Source organism: Hevea brasiliensis, chromosome 3 (genome assembly GCF_030052815.1).
Source record: "Hevea brasiliensis isolate MT/VB/25A 57/8 chromosome 3, ASM3005281v1, whole genome shotgun sequence".
Classification (NCBI taxonomy): domain Eukaryota; kingdom Viridiplantae; phylum Streptophyta; class Magnoliopsida; order Malpighiales; family Euphorbiaceae; genus Hevea; species Hevea brasiliensis.
In genome coordinates, this window is record NC_079495.1 from 95,253,305 (window position 1) to 95,265,903 (window position 12,599).

The 12,599-nt window shown below is 35.2% G+C and overlaps 1 protein-coding gene across 1 annotated transcript; it reads left to right on the forward strand.

The window, feature by feature from the left end:
• Nucleotides 1-11,354: 11,354 nt before the first annotated feature.
• On the forward strand, nucleotides 11,355-11,991 carry LOC131178404 (uncharacterized). The gene is made up of 2 exons (XM_058143364.1): nucleotides 11,355-11,673; nucleotides 11,768-11,991. Exons 1-2 carry the CDS (start codon nucleotides 11,355-11,357, stop codon nucleotides 11,989-11,991), a joined length of 543 nt encoding a protein of 180 aa, XP_057999347.1.
• The last annotated feature ends 608 nt before the right edge of the window (nucleotides 11,992-12,599 follow it).

A 12,599-nucleotide genomic window follows, 5' to 3' on the forward strand; every position in this document is an offset into this window, starting at 1 on the left:
CACAGTATCCAGTGAGAGTCAGTGATCGAGGCAGCGAGATTTCACAAAAGGCTATTTCTGAGACGGTTGAAAGGCCCGAAGTTAGGGTGACACCATGGGTGTATGCCATGAAGGTTAGAGAGGAGCTGAACCTAGATATTGACGAAACAACACAAGGAAATGAAGAAGCAAGGAAGTAACAGATACATCAGATAATTTTAAGGACGAAATTTTATTTAGAGGTGAAGAATTGTAACTCCCTCACTTTATGTAGTCTGTACATTCTGCTGCTCCGGTGACCTAATGTTTGCTCGGACAAGTCAGGATGTTTGGGACTACACTTCAGTGATAGTGAGAAGGCATAAAATGATGAAATAAATAATAATAAAATACAAAAAAAAAATTAAGAAAAAATAAAAGGGAGGAAATGAAACTAGGTTAAACGAGCTGGCATAGTAGCGATGGGTGACCGCACCGGGAAGTTACGGCAAAAGCAATTGCCGACCCCAGGACTGCGGGGAACCCTCGAAAATAATTTTCGAGACATAATTAAAGGCCTATATAGGTGTAATTGACATTAGAAATGTCAAAGAAAAATTAATGAATTAGTACTAAGAAAAACGAAAAATCAAGAAACCGACAAAATTCGGTGTTACCGAAAAATCAGAAATGCAACCCGAAGAGGGGCATTTTGGTCATTTGACACCTAGAGTTGGCTTTTGACCTAAATGTCCATTAAAAATAAGTGGTATTAAACTTTGCAAATAATATGAAAAATGAACTTATGTATAAAATGTAATTAGGGAAAAATAAGGGGTGATTAATGGAAATATTGAAACTTGATTTATTTAGTTAATTAAATAATGATTAGTGGAGATAATGGGGGTATAAATACCCATAAGTGGACAGCACTCACCACTTCAGCATCTAATTTCTTCATTTCACCCTTCTATGGCCAATTCACACTTCACCATTCTTCCTCCATGGACGGTTGCAAGAAAGCTTCAAATCACCATCATTTTCAACTTTTAATTCAAGACTTCCTTCACTAAACTTTATCTACACATCTTGGGCAGCATATTGAAAGAAAGAAAGAAGAGTTTAGGTGAAGTTTTAGCAAACTCCAAAAAGAGGTAAGTGCCATTTTCCTTTCCTTGCTTCATTAAAGTTTTTATGGAGGTTGAGAAGTTTTAAATGGTGAAGAAATTTGAAGGATTTGAGGAGTTAATGAAGTGTACTATTTTCGACAGCCATGGATATTGAAGAAGTTTGAGTTGTTGTTACATGAAATTGATGGGTAATGAAGTTAATTAGGCCAATTACATGTATTAGTAACTTGATGTTATGTGTATGCTTGAATTGGGTATTTGAAGTGAGGTTGTGAATTGAATATGGAAATTGAAACATATGTACAAATGGGTAGCTTTAATGTATGTAAGAGAGCTTTAATTTCATGTAATTGTTTGGTGAATTATGGTACCAAGGATTGAGGAATGTGTATGTAAATGTTATTGGGAAGTATATGTGTCAATTAGGTGTGGTTATGTGTACATATTGTTGAAATTAGACTTTGTAATTTTGAGTTGTATTTAGTGTATTGAGAATTGTTATATTCTGCTCAAAGTGTGATGTGATGAATGGTTATGGTATGATACCAATTCAGAATTTGGTATGAGAAATGAACTTATAGCAAGGTGAATATGCATTTGGTTGGTGTTTGAGAATTGTGTTTAAGGGCAGTGTACATTTTAAGCCATAATTGAATTTGTGTGACCCCAATCGGTATGAGGCCAATTGGAGGCAAAACTAGATAAAATAGGCCAACTTTTCTATAGAGGTCATGCCAAAATTCTGCCTAGAAGTGATCTAAAAAAATGACCAAATCTGCAATTGCCTAACATAAGAACTCAGAATTTGACCATATGAACAGTAGTCAGTCTTTTTACCATAACTCACTCAAAACAGGTCCAAATGACCTGAAATTTATGCCGTTAGAAAGCTTAGACATAGGGCTACATCTTTTGTGAAGATCATAGAACCCAAAAATGCTATTTACTAAGTCAAATTGATTGCCCAATTTGGGTTACAAAAACTGCCAGACTTGAAATTTACGTAAAAGTGAGCCAGAATTTGTCAAATAAGCACAACTTGACCAGCATTAGTAAAATGACCATAACTTGGTCCAGGAAACTCCAAATGACATGAAATCAGTGCCAAAATTTCAATAAGACATAGACCTACAAAATTGGTAATTTGACCAAAACCCAGAAATTAAAAGAACTAAGTCAATTAATAAGGTTAAGCCAGCATACCAATTCTGGAAATTTGCACAATTGACCAATGAATCCAGAATGATGTTTTAAGCTTATCATCCGCTAGAGAAATTCAATTGTGATGAACCATAATATTTTGGAAAGCTAAGAAACAGAACTATAATATTGTTTTAGACACCTCCCACAATTTATGAATATAAGAATCCCTATAATAGTATTAATTGGCTGATAGCATATTGGCTGCAAATACTTATGTATCAAGGTTAATGACCAGTCTCCAAATACTTTTAGAGAAGATCAAGGGAACTATAATATTGGTGATAAGTATACTTTTAATTTATGTTAATTATTTTATTCTTTTAAATTTTCTTTAACATCTTTAATGTCATTTTTACCTAAATGAACCTTTAATTAAGTCCCAAAATTATTTTTCTATATTTTCTTAACATTTATTTCATCAATTTATGTCTCCTCACTATAGTCTAAGTGTAGTTCCAAACATTCTAACTGTCCGAATAGACATTAGTTGTCGGAACAGTAGAATGTACGTACTACCTACGTTGAGGGCGTTACATTTACATGTTGATGGGTCTACTAGTGACCCGTGATGATGCCTTTAGTTTGATTATAAAGCCTAAGTCAAAATATCTACATAAGGGGAAGTTTACTTATTATGCTGATTAGATCTCTGTCAGGATATGTACCATCACTGCTAACCACATCACCTTTATTTGGTGCCTTCTATCTAAGTACCTATTTTGTTCTGCATGTGGCCGGCCTTTTATTGAGCTCCTTCATTTGGCTCATTTTATAGCCATAGGGGGTGAGTGTGCATTAAGGAGTATGGTTCTTGGCTCCATTTATCAGGCACTGGCAAGATGACTCTCGATGCTCCCTTGAGTAAGGTGAATGGGAGTTTCTAGGTGGTTCAGTTGTGGTTTTTCTCCTATTTCCCTTAACTATCGAGTTCTCCTCTAGCTCCTTTGATTAAAGTCCTTGGGTCTTGAGTTGTGTCCTTTACCTATGGTGGAGTATTGATTAGGTGATACAGTTCTTCCTTGGCCTATCTCCCAAAGGCTATGATGACTTTATGCCCTTTGACTCTTTAGAGGATTTTTCTCTACTTCAGCAACCCCAGTGGTTGAATTGAAGTGATGCACCATCTAGTGAGACTGCTATCTGCACTTGGGCCACTTTTACTGTTGTAAGGCCTTTACATACTAGTGCTACCTTTAGTACTCTGCTAGGAGTAACTCACCTAGGGTTGGAGCTGTATATGCCTTCTCTTTGGTCTCGACAATTTGGATTAATTCAGGGCATCCCATCCCCAACATGTTCCTATAACTCGATTGATGGAACCAAAGCTTCTTTCTCCTAGGACCAGATCATTCTCCACTCTTACAGTGACTCCAGGCTCTATGAGATAGGTCAGTAGTGTTTAGTGTCTTTCCCTACCTCTACTACTCTCGCCTTTCACAGTTAGCAGACTTGTAGGTTCTAAGAATCTATAAGAGCTCAAATTCCACTAGGTAACTCATTCACTTTATTTCTGTTTCTTTATATGCATTTACTTCTAACACTATCTTTTATAGGTGTTTAGCTTGTTTTTGGTTCATCCAAAAACAAAAGGTGGCCCCTTCACAATTTTCTCCTTTTGCTAAGAAAGTAAAGTCCACCACACCATGATACACTTGTATTATATAGATATTTTTAAGCATAATTATACAATATTTAATGGCATTTAGATAGGTAATTGCATATATATTTGATAATTTCATTATTTTTTGCAAATTTCACTGATCCATACTAAAATCTATATTTTCTGAATATATTTTAGGTGTTCTGATGGAAATTCAAGGCATAAAAACAAAGAAGGAAGCTTAGAAAAACTTAAAAGCAAGGCAAGTTGCTGATACACTTTACACAGGTCGTGTAAATATAGCCCTAGACCCATGTAACTTCCTGCCTAGCGAAACTTGAAGAAGTGCAAAGAAAGCCACAGTACATGACTTGTGTAACTTGGGCTGTGTAACCTTTAGAGACTCTTGTAACTTTCTGTTGCTAAGGCTTGAAGAAGTAAATGGAGCATGCACAAGTACACGGGCCATATAAGCTGACCTGTGTAAGCCTCCAAGTCTCATGTAACTTACTGCCCCCCATCCAAAAAAAGGCCATCAGCTCCAGAAACTTACACGCTTCAGGTCATGTAATGACACATGGGCTGTGTACTACATTCCAACAACTTTCTTAATTCGATTCCAACTCATATTTTGTCACACCAATTGGACTTCTAATGCCCTTCAGACTCTAAAGCTTAACCCTAGGACACCTAATATAAATGGAGGCCGTGAGAAAACATAAAAGAGGGAGTTTTGGAATCTGACTTCATACACACAAAGGGAAGAGATTTAAGAGAAGCCTTCTTGAGGAACCCTAGCCATCTAGAAGAAGGATCACATCAATGCTAAGTATAGGCTTCTCAGCCAAAGTTCTGCAAGTCCACAGTTGTAGAATCCTCCCTCGGTTCTTTTATTTTTAGTCTTCATATTGGTTTTATGTGCTTTTACTTTTATTATATTATGTTTGTTAAACTCACCATGAGTGAGTAACTCCTTAAATTCTGGAATTTAGAAAGTAGCATTCTTGACTTTTATTATGGATATATATTGAGTTTTATTTAATAAAATTGCATTTTGTTCTTTGATTCAATCTCTAGTGTTCTTAATGCATACTATGTGTTGGTGCCCACCTAGCTATGATCTAAGATACTAATTAAAGAATTGAGAAGTGAAGGTTAGTATTGGAAAATCAAGATTTTAAACATAAGAAATCTGATCTAGAGATAGGTTGATAACCTTTTTGGAGTTCCAAAATTAATCATAGATCTCAAAGGGTTTTAATTACGACTAATCACCAACAAAAGTGGGGTTTGGCTCTAATTAAAATACACCTTAGATACCTTGAGAAAAGATCTAGGATACCTTAGTATTAATTTCCATGAAAGAAACAAACACTCAATCCATTGATAAAGCGAGATTAAAACTATAACAAAGTTAAGGTATGAAATCTAAAATTTTAGAATTATTCATAAAATTAGAATTCTCCCTAAAGCTTCGATTCACTTTCTTTAATTCTCAATAGTTATTCTGTCTTAGTTTAGAATTTACCCTCGTATAACTTTCGGTAGTTTAAACAGTTAAGATTTTTGTGTAGTTTAGTACTTACACCTATAACTCCTAATGGGAATGATACTCTACTCATTACTTTATTAGTTGTTAGCGATCCGTGCACTTGTAGTGGTTGTAAAATAAACAAACAAGTTTTTGACGTCGTTGCTAGGGAGTTTTGTCACACTTTATCCTTCCGTAAAATATGACATGATCCCATAATATGCCTAATGAATTACCGCACTTCATCTACCGATAATCCATTAAACATACTACAAGGGATTTTAAAATGAATTCAAATTCATGTTCCAATTTAAAATTTCTAATAAAAGGGTTATCAGTGGTTTTAAGATTAAAATAATACCATGAAATTTATTTAAGAGAAGAAATAAGAAATTTTAAAAATTTAAGAAATTTGGTGGAAAACCGGCGTGGTGACGGGTAAAAACACGATTAACAAAAAATTTGAAACCTGTCAAAAATCTATACAACATATATAATTCACAATCACTCATCAAATCAATAATTTCTCAAATCAACATTCAAGTAAGGGCTTTTCTTCATTCAATACTAAAAGAATAAAACTTTTCCATTTACAGCCCAAAGAAACATTTCTTTACTAATTTACAATCATTCGAGCTGACAAAAAAATAATATTACAACACCTTTGTGCAATTGCTCAAATGATTCTTACATACATATAACTATCATTACATCAAAAACAAACTTCAAAAAGGATATAACTAAAATATACCTGAGTGCCAAAATAATACAGCTTCTACTGCTCTCACTCTGTAGTCTTTTCTTTTCCTTTATCTGTGACAGCATGAAAACAGTTATTGCTGAGTATTTCACTCAGTGGTGTACAACTTAATAATTTACAAAATCATCATAAACCATGAAATCATTTCACAAAAAAATATTTCCTTATTCAAAATTCCATGAAACACAAAAGATATATCAAAATCTTCAATAACACATTTCACAAATCATGTAGAAATAGTCAATGTCATAGATATGTGATAACGCGGTAGATACTCTGAAAGATATAACTAGCAAGTATAGCTGTCATGTTAGAAAGAAGAATGGAACCAGGGATAGAATAGTCAAGTTCTATTTTGGGTAAGACAAAGGAAATAAATGAAAGGACAACCTGAAGGGCGCATAATAAAAGGAACAAATTTAAGATATAGGATAGGCTAAGTGTTATTCTTGGCAAGGTAAATGACAAGGATGGAGAACTCAAAATGGGACCTCATTAGTGAGAATAGTGATGGAGGTATGGAATCTAGTAATTCATGAAGAAATGTACTGGAGATTTAATCAATTTGAACATCACAAAGGGACTATGGGTTCATATTAGCGGAGTATTAATTGGCTGATAGCATATTTAATACTCAACTATAATATTGTTTTAGACACCTTTCTTGTCATATAGTAAATCATAAATTAAAAGTATTCATATTTAGAAAAGACCTGTTGTGCATTGGCATGGATAGCAAATCGACTCAAGCACTGTATGTTGAATCATGAAACATGGTTCATTTCCAGGATGGACTTGATCAAATATGTGTTTGAAAGCCCATTCATACCTGGAAGAATAGCAAAGTGGTAAGTTATACTTTCACAATATGACATTGTCTATATGACAAGAAAGGCGATAAAGGAAAGTGTGATAGCAGATCTCTTGGCAGAAAATCCAATTGACAATTATGAGGCTTTAGACTTTGAATTCCCAAATAAACATATTAATACGATGATGGCAATCTTTGAGGAGCAAGATGATGTGTGGGAGATGTATTTCGATGGGGTAGTCAATCTATCCGGTAATGGAATTGGGGTGGTACTAGTATCCCTAGATGGGAAACATTTCCCAATAGCTGTCATGTTAAAATTTGACTATACTAATAACGTAGCAGAATACGAGGCCGGTGTGAGTGGTTTACAAGTTACCATTGAAATGAAGGTAGAGAAATTGGAAGTGTATGGGGATTCAGCTCTGATTATTTATCAAGTCAAAGGAGAATGGCAGACTAGAGACCCAAAACTAATCCCGTACCAGAAATATCTCCTTGAGTTGATGAAGGAATTCGAAGAAATCTCCTTCACTCACTTGAGCCATGTAACACCCTCATACTAAGTAGTCCTGTACATTCTATTATTCTAGTGGCTAATGTCTATTCAGACTGTTAGAATGTCTATAACCATACTTAAAACCCACAGAAAAGTTATAAACAAAATTGATAAATATCAATTGAAGTGGGAAGAAAATAAAAGAAATGGAGCACAAATAGGTTAAATGAGCTTAGGTCCCGGCGATGGGTGACTGACTCGGGAAGCGACTGCGAGCTCAGTTGCTACCCTAGATTCGTGTGAGAACCCATGGGATCCTTAGTTAAGGGTTAACTGCAAAACTACTGGGAATTTGAAAATCAAAGAAATAAAAAGGAAACAAGCACAATTAAGTAAATCAGAACCTCATGACTCATCGGGCATCATTGAAAAAGATGAACTATAACCCGATGAGGGGCATTTTGGTCAATTCACTCCAAGAGTTGACTTTTGACTAAAATGTGTATTAAATTAAGTGAAATTAATGTATCGAAATATGAAGAAATTTTAATGAAAATTCAAGTAGATATGTGTAAAGAAAAGAAAAGAAATGAAAATTTCAATTTTAGTTACCATTATGACATAAGCATGACTTATTTATGACATAATTAAAACTAATGACCTATGGATATTAAACACCTCATTTTAATTATCATAATTCAAAAGCAAATTATCTTCATTTTCAACCATTAGTTGCCACCCCACTTCTATCCTCTCTCTTCCTCCATTTCTCCTCCATAGATAAGCTATTCCAAGCTTTTGAAACCTTAAAATCTTCCATCAATTCCCTAGTTTATCATTTGAAAACTTGAAATTAGACCTTGATTAAGAGATTGGAAGCAAAAGGAAACCAAGAAATTGAAGATTTTGAAGAGTGGTAATTTGCCAATAAGGTAAGTCATCCTTCTACCTTAATTAATTGCGTATACATGGGATTAAGGTTAATTATGGAGAAATTAACTTAAGAAATTGAAGAATCATGCATGGAACCTAAGCTAGGAAATTTGGCCAGCCATGGGGGAGTAGGGTTTTAATGTGTTTTGATGGAATTGAATTTGAATTCTAGCTTAATTGAGGTTGCATATATGATTGGTGTGTTGAAATTGCTTGAATTTGCATGAGATTGAAAGATGGCAATTAGGATTTGGTGAAAATTAGAGTTTCTATTGTATGAAGTGCAATTAGGGTTCTTGATGCCAAATTAAGGTCATTTGATGTGCCATTAATGTGAATTGGTGTTAATTTGATAAAAGAAATCAATGGAATGTAGTGTGTTGAATTGTTGGAATCTGGACACTTGAGTCTAGTGTGCTTAGTAGCCTATAAATTGAGCTACACAACTGCAATTGGTATGAAACTAATTGAAAAAGAAACCTAAGACATAATGCTAACTTTTTCATGAAGAGAGTCTATCTAGAAAATGACCATAAGTTACCTCAAATTAGGCTTGAACCCTAGTTACCAATTCTAGACCTGGAGAAAATGACTCTATAAATAGTACTTATTCAATTATACATAATTTACTCTAGAAAACTCCAATTTAGGTGATTCCTGAACCTATGGAATCCTGAGACATAGGAGAAAAATTCTTATGGAGATTATGAACTCAAATTATGACCCTAACTTGATCAAATTACTAGACAAAGTTAGTATAACAAATTTGCCTTAGTGCTAGGTTGAACCTGAAAAATGTGAAGGATTAGGCATCCGACCAGTTTTGGCAAAATTGCCATAACTTGGGTTAAAAAACTGCAAATGTAGTAATTCCAAAGCTAAAATTCTCATAAAATATAGAACTAAAAACTTCATGTTTTGACCAAAACCCAATTCCTAAGGCAAGGTAAGGGAATTGTTGGGATAAATCAGGAATCCCAAATCTTGAATTCCTGCACCTTAGCCAAATTGTCTTGTGACCTCCAAATGGTTATCAGGCCATAACTTCCTCTAAAAAATTCCAAATTAAGTGATTCAAAATGATTTGGAAACCTAAGACAGAGACTTAAAATATTATTTTAGGGACCAAGGCCAAATTATGATCTTAAGATACCCGGACATAGAATACAAATTTAAGGTACAAATATAGAAAACTTGGAATTTCAGGAATATGGAATCCAGAATAGTGTTTAGTAAATTGGCCATAACTTGAGATCCAGAACTCCAAATTGAGTGATTCAAAAGGAAAATAAAACTAAGACATAGAGGAACACGTTTCATGAAGAATACCTCACCAAATTATGACTAGAACTAGGTTGAAATGGGGTTGTAATGTCAAGGTCTAGAATTACTCTAAACCCAGTGAAATACTTAGCGATAGCTTCTTTATGTTGTCGCAGGTAAAGAGGAAGGCAAAGCAGCAGAGTGAGCTGCTTGTAGTTGTGTTGGAGCTGTGTTTGGATTACTTTCGAGTATATTAGTTATACCCTTTGTAAATTCATTTTGACGTAAATTAGTCTATATGTATCTAAAAGACAAATGAGCAGTTGTACAAATAAAATTGTAATAATATTTTGTTATCTTTTGGTTTGTAAATTTGTATAAGAACATTTATTTTGATTTGTATATGAGATGAGCACATTTTCTTGGTATTGGTTGAATGAAAAGAGATGATTTGAGTTTGATTGTGTTCAAATTGTGTATGATATATTTTTATAAATTGATTTTCAACAGATTTGAAGAACTATTTTTATATAGTTTTAGCCGTCACCACGCAAATTTTCTGTAAAATTCCAAAATGCTAATTTATTTCTAAATAAAATTTATGGCATATACCTAACTCAAATATGCTTTAATAATTCTTTTATCACCATTTTACACTTAAAAATGAAATGGAATTATTTTAAAATCCCTTATAGTATATTTAATGGGTTATCGGTAAGTGAAGTTTGGTAATTCATTAGGTATACTACGGGATCATGTTATACCTTATAGAGGGGTAAGGTGTGACATGTTTTAGTGGTATCAAAGCATGTTTTTTTTTTAAATTAGTTTTGAATTGTGATTTTGAAATATTTTCTTAAGAAGTACAACTGCTCAAATGTCACTGAATTGATACATATAGTGCATTTATATCATGAATATAGACTAATGGAGAGATTTCTTTGTGTTGGTTGTCAGGAAGTAGAAACCTTTGAAATTTGAAATGGAAGAAGGGGATCATTCGGTAGAGCAGTTGGTTGCAGCTGAGGCGCAAGGGGAGGCTCCAGCTCCTTAGAATACTTGTGGTTCAGCTGCACTAGTCTCGCCCATGCAGTCCAAGCACCTCTGGTGCAATCACAACCTCCAGCAAGACAATATGACAAGTTGATTAAATATGGGACAATAGAATTTAAGGGTACAATAGACCCGCTAGAAGCATAGCAGTGGCTTGAGAGAATGGAGAGGGTCTTTAAGAAATTGCATTGCACTAATGATTTGAAGTTTGAATACTCAGTTTCTCTGCTGCATGGGGATGCAAATGAATGGAGGAAGACCATCCCCAACTGTCTACTAGAACCTCTAGTGCTAACATGGGACGATTTTCTCAAGGAACTTAGACAAAAATATGTCCCAGACATCTATGTAGACATGAAGCTATAAGAGTTCTTGAGTATAAAACAAGGGAATAGAACTGTGGCAGAGTATGAGAGAGAATTTTCTCATTTAAGCCATTATGCTGAGAGTCTACTTGTTACCAACAGAGACAGATGTAAAAGATTTGAGGCTAGTTTGAGGCCCAGTATCAGGCTACAAGTAGTGGGGTTCAGATACACTAACTTTTCTTAGTTAATATCACAGGCCCTTGAGAAAGAAAGGGTGAAACTTAAAGCCACAACTGAGAAAAAATATGGGAGACAAGACTATAAAGGCTATTGGTCAGGGTTCAAGCAGTGGTTTAGACAAAAGAAAAAGCTTTGGAGGGTTTGGTAACAGAAGATTTGGTAGAGGGAGACCCACAGTACAAAGGCCACCTCGATCCATTCAGCAGATGCCTAGAGGAGCACTATCACTTCATATTTGTGAGACTTGTGATAAGACCCATGGAGGAGTATGTTACACAGCCACCGGAGCCTGCTACAACTATGGTGGTGCGGGGAATTTTGCTAGAGATTGTGTCAGTGCCCACAGATCAGTGCCACCTACTATAGCTGAGGGATCAGTTCAAGGTTTTGCCTCCAGAGGAACATAGTCAGTTAACAAAGGTAGAGGCAGAGGCTGAGTTAGCACTTCTGACTGCCAGGGCATAGTGTGTTGCACTAGCCAGGGTGTACACCAAGCGCCAAAGAGAAGAGGCTAAGACTTCTGATGTAATAGCCGGTATATTCTCCATCTTTGACAAAGATGTTTATGTACTGTTTGATCCCAGCTCTACACATTCTTATGTTAGTGCTAGTATTGCATGTTCTGCTACTATCCCTTGTATGAAAATGGATTTTGATGTGTTGGTAACTAGTCCTTCAGGACAAGATGTTAGGGTGAACTGAATGTATAAGGATTATCCGCTGGTAATCCAAGAACATACATTTTTGTCTGATCTGATTGAAATGCCCTTCAGAGATTATGATATCATCTTGAGCATGGATTGGCTAGCCAGGCATTATGCTATGATTGACTGTAAACTAAAGACAGTCACTTTTAGTCTTCCCGAGTATGTAGATGTGGTGATACACGGGGAGAGGCAGTTATTGCCATCTAATATCATTTCAGCTACACTTGCTAGAAAGATGATTAGAAAGGGGTGTGAAGCCTGCCTAGCTCATGTGATAGACACACAAGTAGGAGTCGATTTGAAGAATATCCCCACGATGTGATTTTCGGATGTTTTTCCTGAAGAGTTGCCAAGATTATCGCCGAAAAGAGAGGTGTGATTTAAAATTGAGGTTATGCCTGGTGTGGAGCCAATTTCTATTACTCCTTATAGAATGGCACCTGCTGAGTTAAAAGAGTTGAAGGTGCGATTCTGAGTTGCTAAATAAGGGTTTTATCCAGCCTAGTGTGTCACCTTGGGAAGCACCAATGTTGTTTATTAAGACAAAAGATGGTAATCTCCGTCTTTGCATTGACTACAGACAATTAAATAAGGTGACCATAA